At 51.3% G+C, this 15,226-nt stretch overlaps 1 protein-coding gene across 1 annotated transcript; it reads left to right on the top strand.

Annotated features, from left to right (window-relative positions):
- Positions 1–295: 295 nt before the first annotated feature.
- ST6GALNAC1 (ST6 (alpha-N-acetyl-neuraminyl-2,3-beta-galactosyl-1,3)-N-acetylgalactosaminide alpha-2,6-sialyltransferase 1) lies at positions 296–11,527 on the top strand (the record flags this gene model as incomplete). The annotated part of the gene is made up of 8 exons (XM_010151387.1): positions 296–929; positions 7,428–7,596; positions 7,785–7,956; positions 8,328–8,466; positions 8,843–8,946; positions 9,512–9,601; positions 10,847–10,931; positions 11,357–11,527. Coding segments are annotated over 8 exons (1,564 nt in total), but the record flags the coding sequence as incomplete, so codon positions are not given.
- Positions 11,528–15,226: the final 3,699 nt, after the last annotated feature.

The following is a 15,226-nucleotide window of genomic DNA, read 5'->3' as shown; positions in this document are numbered from 1 at the left end:
TAGCCTTTGGGATTTGCTTAGTGGGGAGGTAGGTGGATTCAGGCCAGAATGATGTGGGAAGTTGAATAACACTTTAGTGGTGAAGTTGAAAATGAAATGGAATTCATAGAGCATCCTGCAGCATCTCAGTGCCAGTGGGCAGGGCAAGTCCTGCGAGTGTGGTGGTCATCTGTGGTGGTTCCTCTGAAGCATAGAGAGGGGCTCAGATTTAAGAGCACTAGAAATGGGCTGGAAGGTGTTCAGTGTAAGTGGAAAGTGTGTGTGATGTGTCTCCTTTTCCTTTGATTTCATCCAGGCAATTGAGCATTTCCCAACGTGCCCCACATATGCTACAAATGGACACCCAAGAGCGACAGGGTTTAAACTATTCTGATAATGGGAACTCAAGGAGTGTTTTAAAGGTGACTTTAGGGAGTGACATCACAAGGCTCGAACAGGATATGGTTGAGAGGACACCAAGATGGGAAGGAAAGGAGGAGCAGAAGAAAATGACAAAGCCAGTTGCCAGGGCGGAGGAGGCCAAGGAGAACATGACTGTGAAACCACCCCCTGGGTTGGAGGGAATCAAGAAGAAAACCGTGAAAACAGCCCCCAGGGTGCAGGGAAACAAGGAGAAAGCAACAGTGAGACCAGTCCCAGGAGTGGAAGAAATCAAGGAAAAGACAGTAGTGAAACCACTTCCCAGGGTGGAGCGAGCCAAGAAGGCAACAGCAAAATCACCCTCTGGGGTGAAGGGAGCTCATGAAAAAAACGTATCTCAGCTCCAAACAAAGCCAAAAGAGCCTCCTGCATCAGGGAAAACTGTAAGACCTGTTCCTCAGGCAGCTGCAGTGACAAAAAAGAAGAAACTTAGGGCTGCTGACTTCAGGTCTGAGCCACGATGGGCTTTTGAGGACAAGTACCTGCTGGACAACTCATCTCCGCCATTGGTAGGTGTGATGGCCGTGTGTGTTTGAAAGAACATTCCTGTCCTGTTGACCTCCTTGTCTGCTGTCCTCTGGGCATGTGTGCCCTTTGCAGCTGAGGATGGAGGTCAACTCACTTGTGTATGCAGGTGTTGTTGGGACCCACAGAAGATGAGTTATATGTACAGCTCAGCCTGGCCAGTCCTCCAGAACAGACCAGTATAGGAATTTACTACAATTACACACATTTCCATGGTTTCCTTTGAAAGTCAGCCCGAGGAGCCCTTTCTGGAGTTCAGATGCATCAGAAGCTGGGGATGATGTGCTACAAGGTGGTCCCAGTCTTAGGTGCCTTGATATATTGCACAGGGGACTTAGGCACACCACACAGCGTATATGTTCCCTGTGAAGTGGCACCCTAAATTGGGTCACACCTAGTCTTGTGATGCCTACAGGCAGACATTAGGTGTCTGCAGCCTTTATATCCCCATCCCGTTTCTCACGGATTTCTTGGGAAACTGAATATCTGCATTCCTATGGAGACTCAGGTTTACAATCCCAGATTTGCCTTGATCTTTGTTTTACGCATCCCAGCTTAAGAAAACCAGCAGGGTCATGGTGAGGGAATAGGAATGCCTCTGTGTGTCTGTTCACCCAAGCACCTGCAAACCAAAGCAAGTCAAAAGCATTGGCTGCAGTGGAGCAGTAGTAACACTTGTGCTGTGCTAGGCTGTGTAGAGCAATGCTGGCAGTGATGGTGAGGGGGGTCTCAGTGCACAGGAACGGAGGCTTAGTTGCTCATATTAAAGTCAAAATAAGGTCAAAGAAAAAGGATTAGATGAGAATCGATAAACATGTACCTACCTGATTTGGAGTCAGTAGGGTGGAGATGGTTTCCATTTGTAAGGTTTTCTGTTGACATTGGCAAAAATTCAGCTATGTGTGTGTATGCCTCATTGGAGAAATGATGGTCAAAAAGTAAATTTTGTTAATGTTCCTGTGGTTTATTATCAACAAGAGGAGAGTCTTTCCCTTGACAGTTCAACTGTTCCACCCTATATGTAGACACTGGTGAGCAGGCAGATTTTTTACCCAGAGCTCTGCTGACTCCTATGGTCCCAGCATGTTGGTTTGCTATCTAGGATTTTCTTGCCGTGCATTGAACCATCATCACAGCATAATATTTCATAACAGATCTGGCATTCAACAGGTCTTGCTTTGTTCCTCTGTCTTAAATAGGAACAACTGTAAGGCCTGGTCAGCACAGGAGAAGTATTTTGGTAGAGGTGAAGATGGGAATCTCAAAAGTTACAGTTGTACCTGCCAAGGGAGCAGCACTTACATAGCTACAGCTTCAAAGTTTTCTTTGAAGTGCTCTCCATTCTCCCAGTCCCTGCCCTTGCCTTCTGTGACTCGGGGGGTATGTCTTGTGCCCTTGCCAGTGAAGACTGAGGCAAAAAAGTCATTGAGCACCTCGACCTTCTCCATATCCTGGGAAACCAGCTGTCCCGTTTCCTTCTGCAGAGGGCCTACGTTTCCCCTGAACTTCCTTTTATCCCCTGTGTACCTGTAGAAGCCCTTCTTGTTGCCCTTGATGTCCCTGGCCAGGTTCAATTCTGTCAGGGCTTTGGCTTTCCTAACCTAACGGTTGAAAGTAAATAAAATAATGATACCAGTAATACTAACAATACTGATAATAAGTACTGAAAATAATGGAAAGCAAATTATACGACCGCTCACCACCTTGCCTACCAACTGAGAGCCAGAGCTGGGGAGAGAGAGAGCCCACCCCTGGCCCAACTCCCAGCTTATATACTGAGCGTGATGTTTTATGAAATGAAATGTTCCTTTGGTGGCTTTGGATTAGCTGTCCCACCTGTGTCCCTCCCAGCTTCTTGTACAGAAGATGGGAACACAGGTGCAGCACCAGAAGCTGAAAAATTCCTTGAATGGGTACAAACCCTCCTTAGCAACAACTAAAACCCACCAGTGTTATCGGTGCTCTCCTCAGGACAAATCCAAAACAACCCCATAGCAGCCACTGTGAAGAAAATTAACTGTCCTTACTAAAACCAGCGCATCACCTCTGCCTGTGTTGGTCATATTACTGATGTCATCTTCTGAAACGGTAAGTCTGGTGCCCACCACCAGGTTGTCTTAACAACCTGATGTTTGAATTGAAAGCCTGTCTTTTTCTTTTCTGTTTTGCACCGAGTTCTTGTTCTGACCATATTGTTGACCATTCCTCTGTAGCTGTGAGGGTTTGGAACTAATTTAAAATGAAATTTGAGCATCTCATAATTACTTGGGTCCAAGGAACAGGGCCTTTAGGGAAGTCGTAAACTATAGCAAAGTTCTCAGCAAGCAGTTGAGGCAGGCTGTGGTGCACAATAGTGTCTCTGTTCCCCATCTTATGCTGGTAACTCCTTATACAGCTTACCCAGAGCATTTTTCCCTGGCACCCCTGTTGCTGGGAGGCTTAGACAGGCAGATAACCTTCTCTAGAGTTAGGAAGGTCTTTATACATGGGTGTTAGTGCTGAGGGAGAGGGAGGGTTTAGGCAGTTAAGCAGAGGATGGGAGCAGTTGTTCTAGCTTGTAGTCTTGGATGAGCCATTTGCCTGTTTAAAGTCTCAGTGCAGCAATCTCCCACCATTGCCATGTGTCATTTTGGTGGCATTAGTGGGAATGTAGATGTTGCTCCAGGGGACTGTCAGGGCTGCAGGCACCATGCCATGCTTCTCAGACCTCTCCTGGTGGAGCAGGGGCTACTCTTGAAAAATGTGATCGTATTGCCCAGTCCCAGGGTGCCCAGAATGCCCTGGGAGACATACAGAGTGCAGATGAACTGAGCTGATAAAGGATCCTGGGATGAGTTTTATTGTTGTGATGTTTTATTTTTGAGTTCTCTCTCCCTTGCAGTACTTTGATGTTGTTCCCCGTTGCCTCTTTTGGCACTGCAAGCCATTCTGTTGCTGATGGGATGTGCTCTTCATTGAGCTGCTTGACAGCTGGCCCCAAAGACAGCCAGAGATCTGTGACTATTAGGTGTGGAGCTTGGCTGTTAAATGCTTGAGCTCATGGACTGGCCCAGCCTTACTGAGTCACAGCAGAAAGGCCTGGCAGATGATCCTGTCTGTGATGCAGGATGTGAATCCTCCCTGGGCTCCCCAGAGTCTTGAGGCACCCAGAATACAAATGGGAGGGAGCAAATTAAATGGCCATTTAATTTGTGTGCATATGCCATATGGGACAGTACCTCATCCCTCCTGCCCAGTGTTAGTGCCTGTAGGCACAGTGGGGTGAGGTCACAAGGTTCCTGCTCACGGACTGCCAGATGCTCCTGTCTTCTCATCTGATAGACTGCAGAGCACGTGCAGCCATCTCAGAAGTACACAGCAGGAGCTGGCAGAGAATGTGAGACAACAAGTCACAGCAGGAAGCTGAGGACATCCTCCACTGTTACTGGGGCTGCAGAGCATCTGGGTGTGACGAACAACTGAGAATGTGCAAAACCTTTCCTCAGTAGGGAAAAGGAGAAAATACATGCAGAAGGGTCTTTAATTGAGGGAGGTGATTCTCCCCCTCTACTCTGCTCTTGTGAGACCCCACCTGGAGTGCTGCGTCCAGCTGTGGAGCCCTCAACATCAGAAGGGTATCGACTGGTTGGAGCGAGTCCAGAGGAGGCCACGGAGATGATCAGAGGGCTGGAGCCCCTCTGCTATGGGGACAGGCTGAGAGTTGGGCTTGTTCAGCCTGGAGAAGAGAAGGCTCTGGGGAGACCTTATAGCACCTTCCAGTGCCTGAAGGGGCTACAAGGAAGCTGGGGAGGACTTTTTACAAGGGCCTGTAGTGACAGGGCAAGGGGGAACGGGTTTAAACTGAAAGTGGGGGGGTTTAGATTGGACATCAGGAAGAAATTCTGCCCGGAGAGCGTGGGGAGGCATTGGGACCGGTTGCCCAGCGAAGCTGTGGATGCCCCATCCCTGAAAGTGTCCAAGGCCAGGCTGGATGAGGCTTGGAGCAGTCTGGTCGGGTGGAAGGTGTCCCTGCCCATGGCAGGGGGGTGGAACTAGATGATCTTTAAGGTCCCTTCCAACCCAAACCATTCTGTGATTCTATGATTCTAGTGAGGATATGGATCCAGGCATCACATGTTGGGTCTTACTCCTAAACGTGATCTCTAATTCTGCAGAGAGGGAGTGACTAGAAGCACTCCCACCTCCTTCATATCCTACATGGTCAGACCTTTCCCTAGTTCCTCTGGTACTGATCCAGTCTAGCTATGGAGGCACAAGATGTACCAAGCCTTGGACAGTACAAAGTACAGCTTGAGCAGGAAGGGAATGTCCCCGTCTCTGGACATGAAATGTGCTGCGAATGAAACGATGCCAACATGAAACCCTCCAGAGTGTCGTTCTTGTTGTGACAGGCAGAATGAGGTCTGTCTCTTCAGGCTGTGACCGGGTTGTCATCCTCACCTGTAGCCGAGTGCCCAGCTCAGCTGTGGAGCACACAGCAAGGCTTCGGCAAGCAGTCTGATCATTGCTGGGTTAGGCATGCAGGCCCACTTGCTCTTCTGTTTTGTCTTTCAGTAGTTATTGCAGTAGGTATTTGGGGAAGATGGCTAGGAAAGCAGAGCCCAAATTGACTCAGCAGAAAATCCAGCACGGTGGAGTTGTTTTCTCCCCATCTGCACACAGAGCCTACCTCTTGCCAGCTGCAATGAGACCCTGATTGTTAGAGAAATAGAATCATAGAATTATAGAATCACTGGGTTGGAAAAGACCTTAGAGATCATCCAGTCCAACCGTATCTGTCCGCCACTAAACCATATCTCTCAGCACCTCATCCACCCGTCTCTTAAACACATCCAGGGATGGTGACTCCGCCACCTCCCTGGGCAGCCTGTTCCAGTGTGTGATAACCCTTTCAGTGAAGAACTTCTTCCTTACGTCCAATCTAAACCTCCCCTGGCGCAGCTTGAGTCCATTCCCCCTTGTCCGATCATCTGTCATTAGGGAGAAGAGACCAACACCCACTTCTCCACAACCTCCTTTCAGGTAGTTGTAGGCAGTGCTCAGGTCTCCTCTCAGCCTCCTCTTCTCAAGGCTAAACAAGCCCAGTTCCCTCAGTCGCTCCTCATAAGACATATTCTCCAGACCCTTCACCAGTTTTGTGGCCCTTCTCTGGACACGCTCCAGGACCTCAATGTCTTTCTTGTAGTGAGGGGCCCAAAACTGAACACAGCACTCGAGGTGCGGCCTCACCAGTGCCGAGTACAGGGGCAGAATCACATCCCTGGACCTGCTGGCCACGCCGTTTTTGATACAAGCCAAGATGCCATTGGCTTGGATTAAATAAGCTGGCTTGGATTCCTTTCTCAGCCTCACACTTCTCTGTGATTCATTTATGATGTTTAACAAGTTGTTTGCACGCTTCTTCTTATGTGTAAAGGGAGTAATAATGATGATCTGATCCTACATGTTCCTCAGTGTGTTTGTTCACGTGCACTCTGAGGCCAGGACCTTGTGAGGTGCATTGCTAACAAGGACTGCTGGCCTTATGTGCTCTGTTTAGGTTAGACCTGTGTTATGGTTTAACTCCAGCCAGCAAAATAAAACATATGATACACTATGCCACAATTGCTCACCACCCACCAACCGAGGCACAACCAAGTCCCGAGAAGTGAGAGTCAGAGAGCCTGGGAGCCAGAGCCCAGGAGCAATTGCAGCAGGGTCCGAGTGAACCTTATCAGTGACAGCACAACTGGGAAAACTAACAGACCCACCTACTCAGAACAAACGAGCCAGCACAGGAGTTAGCAGAGCAGCTAACAGAGGAGTTAGAGAGAGTGTAAGGAGAGTGTAAGGAGTGAAAGTGTGAGAGAGTGTAATGGCCCATTCCCCACTCATATACTGAGCATGACGTACCATGGAGTGAAATCCTCCTTCGGTCAGTTGGGGTCAGCTGTCTGAACTGTGTCCCCCCACACTGCCTGTAGCGAGAAAGTTGGGAATGCAGCTGCAGTATCAGAAGCTGAGAAAGACCTTGAATCTGGTGCAAGCACTCCCCAGCACCAGCTGAAAAGACACCTTATCAGTACATTTCTCAGGTTAAATTCAGAAACCGAGCTTCATACCAGCCACTGTGAAGAGAGTTAACTCTTTCCTGACTAAAACCAGCACAACTTGTTACAGATATTAATCTGCATCAGTTGATGAGGCCCAAAGCCAGTAGAGAGTGAGAATCACAGGCCTGTTGTTCCAAAGAGGAAAGTCTCAGAGACCTGGAGTCACCCTGGCTTCCTTGTAGGTGACTTTCCCCCCACTAGTTATAGTGCTGAAATTATGCCTCGTGTTCATGGTGATGGGGAGACCGAGAGGAATGGATGATGTAGCACTGGAGTCTCTGTGCTTCTTTCCGATGCTGTCACACACAGGCATACGAGCACTGGCACTCGGTCAGGTTTATCAGCTCCCTGCTAATCAGCCCTTATTGTTTTCTTTTGGTTTTTTTCTAGACCTGCTCTGAATCAGTGAAGGCCAAAGCTGCCAAGTCTGACTGGCTGCGAGATCTTTTCCTGCCCAACATCATGCTCTTCACAGACAAGAGATACTTCAATGACAGTGAGTGGGATCGCCTGGAGCATTTTGCACCTCCGTATGGCTTCATGGAGCTGAATTATTCATGTGAGTTCCTCAGGGCATGTCAGGATGGAACCATCAAACTCCTGACAGGAACCCTGTGCCAAGTAGCTGGAGGTTTGCAGCACCTCCTTGTCATCAGACTAGGTGGATCTCATGGTGGAAACTGGTGGTTTCCCTGTGTCCATCCCAAAGGCTCTTGGTACTAACTCTCCTCCATGTTTGCTTCACAGTGGTGAAGGAGGTCATGTCCCTGCTGTCCCCAAATGCCCACCAGCAGCTGCTCCTGGCCAATAGCAACAGCAGCATGCCTACGTGTATCAGCTGTGCTGTTGTGGGGAATGGAGGAATATTGAATAACTCTGGGATGGGCCAGGAGATTGACTCCCATGACTATGTCTTCCGGTAAGGCAAGCTTCCTTCTTAGGAGATACCCAGCTAGTCTGTTCTGGCTGGTGGGTAATTGCAGCTGGTAACTTCACCTCTTGTGGTACTGCACGGGCTCCCAAGAGCCAGGATGAGTATGGCAAAACAAGGTGAAAAACCAAAAAGGACTCAGAAAGTTCCTAAACACACAGGAAGAGCCTGGGTTCACAGATGAACTGTAAAGAGCCATCTCCAAAGCAGGGGCTCTCCTGCAGTTCAAGAGGTGTAGCTCAAAAAGGGCCCAATCCTCCCTTCCTCCAGACTAACGCTGTCTTTTCCCATTATAAACATGGATGTGAGGGTTTTCAGTGGTCACCTGCTAATTCTGCTCCTCTGATTTCCTTGGCCAGGGTGAGCGGGGCTGTAATCAAAGGTTATGAAAAAGATGTGGGAACAAAAACCTCCTTTTATGGATTCACAGCCTTCTCCCTGGTGTCCTCTCTCCAGATCTTGGGCTACAGAGGATTCAGCAACATCCCAAGTGGAAAAGTAAGTCAGGTCCATGTTGTATGCACGCACAACCTTGATGGGATGTTGTTAGTCTGTGGCCTTCAGTTCTGACCTTGTAGTATATGAGGAGCAGAGGGGCTGAGCTAACACTTTAGCATTGTCCTGAGTGAGGGAACCTGCGTTGGCTTGGAGTATGTGCAGTGACAAGCTCTGTGAGTCCTACCCCAGCCCTTTGACATGGAGAAGTAGCTGCACATCAGATGGAATCTCCGTGCTGCTTCTGTGAAACTGTTAAAAGCGGCAGACCAAAGATGTGTGTCCCAGAAACTCGGTGAGCCTAGGTGCCCGCTTGCTTTTTGTTTTTAAGGGATGTATTTCTCTCGTGCCGTTCATTAATGCTCACTTGTTCTCTTAGCATGTCAGATACATTCACTTCCTGGAGGGAGCTAGAGACTATGAGTGGCTGAAGGCTCTTTTGCTGAACAAGAACATCCGTGAAGGATTCTTGAACCACTATGGGTAAAACAAACTGGCCCCACCTCTACACGCTTCATTTTGGAGCTCTCTGCTGTACCCTCTTCTTCTGTTCAGTCCTCAGCCCTGCCAAAGTGCAGGCCAGGGTAAAGCCATGTTAAAGCCTCCCTCCCCTTGCAGATTTATCTGGAGAAATACCTTATTTCCTCCCCAGCTCTGAGCACTGCTGTAACCAACACACCTCCTTCCCAGAAGTAGCTGATTTCAATGATGTTTGGCCAGAGCTTGGAGAAAACTTTGTGGTCCTCTGGGATGAGCACGTGCTGTTGTCTGGTCTGCTGACTGTGTGTGATGGCCTGCTTATGGATGAAGGCCTGGTTTCACCAATCCTGGTATATACACACACACGCTTTTGATATTCCCATCTCCTGATCTCTTCCTCGGCAATGCACACAGGTTATGGAGGCTTTGTCATCATCTGGCAAATGTTGCAGAGTAACTTAACAGCATTTGTGGTTCTTTTCTTATCACAAAGTGCATCAGGGCTGATGCTTTCCAGCTGTGATGAAATATAGGACCTTGTCCTGAGCCTCACCATTCCTGTCCTTAGGCAGAGGCCCCGGGAGAGATTCGACAAAGATTTCACAATGGACAGATACCTGGTGGTTCACCCTGATTTCCTCAGATACATGAAAAACAGGTGAGCTGGGGGTTATATGCTCTAACGGGCCTATTATTTCTGGCCAGCACCATCTCTGTCTGTCTCTGGGCTCTCTCCAAGCTCACTCCTTTGTAACTGCAGGTTAGCAACACCAGCAGATTGGGGGTAAGCTTCGTCAGTGCACAGGCAATTAAAATGCTCTGTGGTGCTGCAGTGAGATGTTAGCAGTGGGTACACGTCCAGCATCCGTGAGCTGGAGAAGCAACAGCTATCGGGCAGTTTGGCTTTCTGCATCCAAAAGATGTCCTGGGCAAATGGCAACTTCAGGTGCGTGAAGAGTGTTGTGCCAGAACAGTTGATGTAGTTCAGGACCAACCCTTCATGTTCCCCATTGCTTAGCACCTTGGAGGAAGGCTCTTATCTCCCGAGATCTCTTCTGGAGTAGAGAGGTTGTCTGTGCCCTCAAGCACAATAATAGGCACTTTGTCAGTATCCCATTTGCCTGGCCTGGCTGCTCTTTGCTTCTCTAATCCTCTTCACAACCCTGCTGGACGCTGTCACTGGAAGATCTGCCAATTGTGGGCCACACGTGACCCAGACACGTAGGAAGGAAGGCTCCTGTTGTGCCCTGGTTTGGCTGTGTTTACCCTTCAGTCTCCGTAAGAGCTGACTTACGCCTTCTCTGAGAGAAGGCAAATGCAGGGCCAGATGGCTTGCACCTCCCTGCTCGTTCTGCTGTCTCCCCTCTGACTTGGGTCCTTTCCAATGCCAAGAGGGCTCAAATGCTATTTTTTCCTGCTGTGGACTCCTAGCTTCCTAACAACTGCTGGCATAAGCCACTGCAGTTACTAGCGGGTTTTGCAACCCTCCTCTGCACCTTTCCTATGTCTTGTTTCACTCTTAGATGGATGGGGAGCAGGATTACCAGGGAGCTTTAAAGCCACTTCTGCACTGCAAGGCAAAGGACAGGTTTAAGAGTGGGCTTTAATATACTAGGTCCTTTAATCCACCCCCTCTTTATCCCCACTGCCTCAAGACCTAACACTTCCATAAACCTGGGGCAGACCTGGGCTATGTTGCAGTGCAGGTGACGGAACATTCTGGGCTGGCCTTGTGCTTTACTGAGCATGCAGTGGTACCCACACTCATGTCCGAAATGCCCCGTATGGCCACAAGCTGCTGCAAGGAGGGAAGATGCCACACAGGCCACAGCAGGACAAGGTGTGCCCAGCTTGAACCAGCACACCCAGCAACTACTCTGGCCTTTCTTCTCTCCTGTTGCAGGTTTTTAAAATCTAAAACTCTGGAGAAGCCCTACTGGCGGCTGTACAGTTTCCTGCTGCTGACTGCCCTCCATCTCTGTGACCGGGTAAGAGCATGATGATTCTTGCACACAGCACTGCCTGGAAGGGGGATGGGATAACGGCCGAGCAGGGGTGGCTTCAGCCCTGCCTGATGTCTGCCTTGAGGGCATATGGGTTCTTGTCAGCCATGAGGGAGCTGATTGAAGACAAGAGAAACAGCCCCAAAATAATGCACATAGAGGTTGTGAGGCCTGCTGTGGCCTGAGAACGATCCAGCCTCCCACGGAGGCAGTGAGAGGCAAGCAGGCTCTCTGGAGCCAGTGTTCACAGCCTGGTCCTTCTGGACCCCCATGCAGGGTCACTCGGAGGAGCCCTGACTGGCATCGCTGTCCTGTGCTCCCTCCTTGTTTGGGGACTGTGTCCTTAGTACCCTTCACTTAGCTCCCTCCGTCCTTGGTACCTCACCCAGTGAGCCCTCTGTCTTTGCCAGGTGAGTGCCTATGGCTACATCACGGAGGGTCATGAGAAATACTCGGATCACTACTATGACAAGGCCTGGAAACGTCTGATTTTCTACACTAACCACGACTTCAACCTGGAGAAGCAGGTGTGGAAAAAACTTCATGACGAGAGTATCATGAAGCTTTACCAGAGATCCTGATTGTGTGGCAAGGGCCACGGCCTGGGAGATCTCACTGGGAATGGAAGAGGACCACCAGAGCTGGACTTCCCGGAATGTTGCATCCCCACAAAGATATTTTCCTCCTTCAGCACCTCTGTTCTCTCACAATGTTTCTACAAATGTGCAAATGCTACAGACCAGGAGAAGAACAGCAAGAAAATCCCACACGCTGACAAAGTAGTTCCATCTGGCTATGCTGCAGGACTTGCTGATGGTTGTAGGCACTGGTATTGGAAGACGAGAATCCAGGATGGATCTGGGTATCCTATAGTCTGCTGTCCTGCCTCTTCTTCCAGGTTTTCTCTCTTTGCAAGGAGTTGCTCCTCAGGCTGGGGCTACAGTTCTGGGTGGATCCTCTCCAATAGTGGTGTCCTTCTTGGAGGTGGGTGTATTGTCTAAGGAAGCTCTGCAGCCAGTGGATGGAGGTGGACACAGAGATCCCGTCTCAGATTGACTTAACTCCTGGAGGTGCTGCTCTCACTCTTCTCCCTGCAGAAGAAAAGGATGGACTGATGAATGAAAGGCTGAGAGAATTGGGCTTGTTCAGCCTGGAGAAGAGAAGGCTCCGGGGAGACCTTATTGCAGCCTTCCAGTACCTGAAGGGGCTACAAGGAAGCTGGGGGGGACTTTTTACAAGGGCCTGGAGTGACAGGACAAGGGGTAACGGGTTTAAATTGAAAGTGGGGAGATTCAGATTGGGTATCAGGAAGAAGTTCTTCCTGGAGAGGGTGGGGAGGCACTGGGACAGGTTGCCCAGAGAAGCTGTGGATGCCCCATCCCTGGAAGTGTCCAAGGTCAGGCTGGATGAGGCTTGGAGCAACCTGGTCTAGTGGAAGGTGTCCCTGCCCATGGCAGGGGGGGTGGAACTGGATGATCTTTAAGGTCCCTTCCAACCCAAACCGGTCTGTGATTCTGTGATTCTATGACTGGACATTTCTGGGTGACTGATTTGAGAGAAGATGAGTCTCACTTCCTCATGGCGTGGCCTCGTCATGACACCTCTGAAGGAGCACCACCATCAGCTCAGGGGCAGGTAAAGGCTCTCCGTGGCGCAGCAGGCATGCCAGGCTCGGTGTCTATTGCTCTGGGACTCCCCTGGCTGCAGGACATGTGAATGTTTGTCGTGGTCCTGGTGTGCCAAGTCCCTGCTTAGCTGGGCTTTGACACGCTTGGCTCCCAGCTGTCCCAGGAGAGCTGTATTTGCCTCCTTGCCACCGGAGGTAGGAGCACTCCAAATCCCGGCGTGGACGCTATCCATCCTTACTGCTGGCTGGAGTGCCCGTCCTCCATCGTGCTGAGAGGGACCTGGTGGCCGCCAGCGAGCCTGCAGAGTATTGGCTTTCTGAAAGGGGTTTTGCAATCAAAATAAATGGCCATGCTTTGGCCAAGCTGTTTTTCATTGCAGCCCTGTGGGACGTGGTTATTTAGTGTGCCTCCAAATCAGTTGCTTAAAGGCTGAGAGAGTGGAGAATGAAGCCAGGGAAGGGCAGGACTTGAGTGTTAATGGGGATGCCTCCATCTGCAGGGGCTCTGCAGCTTTTGTGGGCACACCTGAGCATCTCCTACTGTCACCTTGCTGTCGCAGGATGGGATCACAGGTGGCCAAACACTTCCCTGAGGAAGTGGGTAAACACCTGGCAAGTTTTTCCCAGCTCTCTGAGCGTGTCAGATGCTGGAGACAAATGCATGGAGGCCTGGATGTTTCCCCCATGCCACCACACAGGCGAAAAGCCGCTTCCAGTGTCCAGGCCGGTCCAGCCCATCTACTCGGGCTCATCAGATGCTGGATTGGGGCCCAGCTGCACACGGACTGGTCCTAGTGGACCTGCTCTGGCTGCGAGTGGGTTTCCTTTTGTGCAGTACTTCTGACTGGAGGCAGCAGCGTCTCCAGGGACCCCCTGGGCTCTGAGGGAGGCATTTCAGCGGGGATTGGCAGCAGGGTTTGTCAGGCCAGATTTCCTTTGTACCTTTTTACCATGTGCTGTGGAGAGGCCAAGCAGTTTCTCATGTCTCACGAAGCGTGTTTGCAAAGGACAACTCCCCACACTGATAACCTTAATGAGGAATTTGGCTTCTCTGCAGGAGGGTGTAGCCTGCGTGTGGTTGCTCTGCCCATCCAAGTGTCTGTGGGAGCAGGGAGTTCTCTGTAAAGCACTGTGCCTCTGTTGGGAATGATGTGTGTAGCCCCATATGAAGAGCAGAGCCCGTGGGGCGCCACAGGTTTTGGAGCAGACCTGAAATCCATCCTGAGCAGCAAATGGCCTCCCTGTGAGGGGAGAGCCTGATGGAGGCCGGTCACCCCCCAGAGCCAGCCGGGCACAAACTCCTGCACCCGGGAGCTCTGGACCCTGCTGGGTGTCCCGGTCCCTCGCTGTGGCTGTGCACGCCAGGCTCTGCAGGCTCTCCCTGCCCAGTACTTGCCTGGCTGGGCAAGTGGGCAGCTTTGTTCCTTGCCCATGCCTCGCGCCGTACCTAATTGCTGCAGGTTGCTTAGTGACCAGCCCCACACGGGTATTCTTTCTGCCTGAATAGGGCTTTTCTCTTTCTGACAAGTTGGAAGAAGTTTCTGTTAGACCCTTCCCCCTCCTGCTCTTTTGTTTCCTTCTCTTCTGGGAAGCGGGATATGGCTGAGTCCTGCCAAGCAAGAAGACCAGGGTGAGCGAAGAGGAGGCTTTGGGGATGGGCTGGCAGCCCCCAGCCTGCGCTTGCCCCCAGCACCCAGCTCTTTGTGGCTGAGGATTCCCAGAGCCAAATCAAGGGGTTTGGAGGCGGCACTTCCCAGCCAGCTTCTAGCCTGGCACAAGCTAGTGCAGCAAAACCTGTGGAGGGCAGCCACAGCCGGAGCACCCTTGGCAAGAGCCAGGATTCAGGGCTTGGGCGAGTCCCCCAAGTGTGTGTCCCTGGTGTGTGTCCCAAGGGTGTGTGTCCCTGGGTGAAAGCGGCAGTGCCCGGCATGTGCTGGAGTAGCCCCAGCCTGGCTGAACAGTCGGTGCCACGGTGCAGGGCCACCCCAAATGTCCCCATCCAGGTTCTTGTGGCCAGCAGCATTGTTCCAGTGCCACCAGGTGGCAGCTGCCCTTCAGGGACCTGTCAGCATCGTGTGGCACATCCAGGTCTGGCACAGGCCACGCGCGAGTGCTGCGCACACCCTGCAGCTGCCCGGTTGCACCAGGCTGTTGTCCCCCAGTGTCCCTCGCTTCCTAACGCCCACCCGCCCCTAGAGCTTACGGCCCAGGAGCTCCGTGGGGCAGGTGGGGACGTGCACGGAAGAGGTTTGGTCGCTGCGCTCTCGCAGCTGCGAGGTGCGTGCGAAAGTGCCGCCTTGGCTTGTGCAACGTGGCGCAGCGCTGGAGGCAGCGCAGGCCTGGAGACCCCTGGCAGGGCTGGGTCTGACATCCTCAGCGGTGCCTCAGGCACAGCAACTCCTCCTCACACGTGGACACGGTACCCGGCGACCAGCAACATCTTTTCCCGCTGCCAGCTGGGAGCTCCGGGCTCTCCTGCATAGGAACAGGGCTGTCCGATTGGAGCCGAAACCCCACAACTGCGCTTCTGCGTGCCTGGAAGCTGCTGCAGAGCCGGCCCCACTTTTTTTGCAAAGCAGGTGAGTACCATAAGCCATTGGCACAGCTGTGCCAGACTCCTCCCTGCCTTCCCCAGAAGTAAACGGCCCCTAAA

This window comes from Eurypyga helias, unplaced genomic scaffold (assembly GCF_000690775.1).
Source record: "Eurypyga helias isolate BGI_N326 unplaced genomic scaffold, ASM69077v1 scaffold10725, whole genome shotgun sequence".
Lineage (NCBI taxonomy): Eukaryota > Metazoa > Chordata > Aves > Eurypygiformes > Eurypygidae > Eurypyga > Eurypyga helias.
The sequence above is the reverse complement of the archived record's forward strand: the minus strand, read 5'-3'. Positions and strand labels throughout refer to the sequence as shown.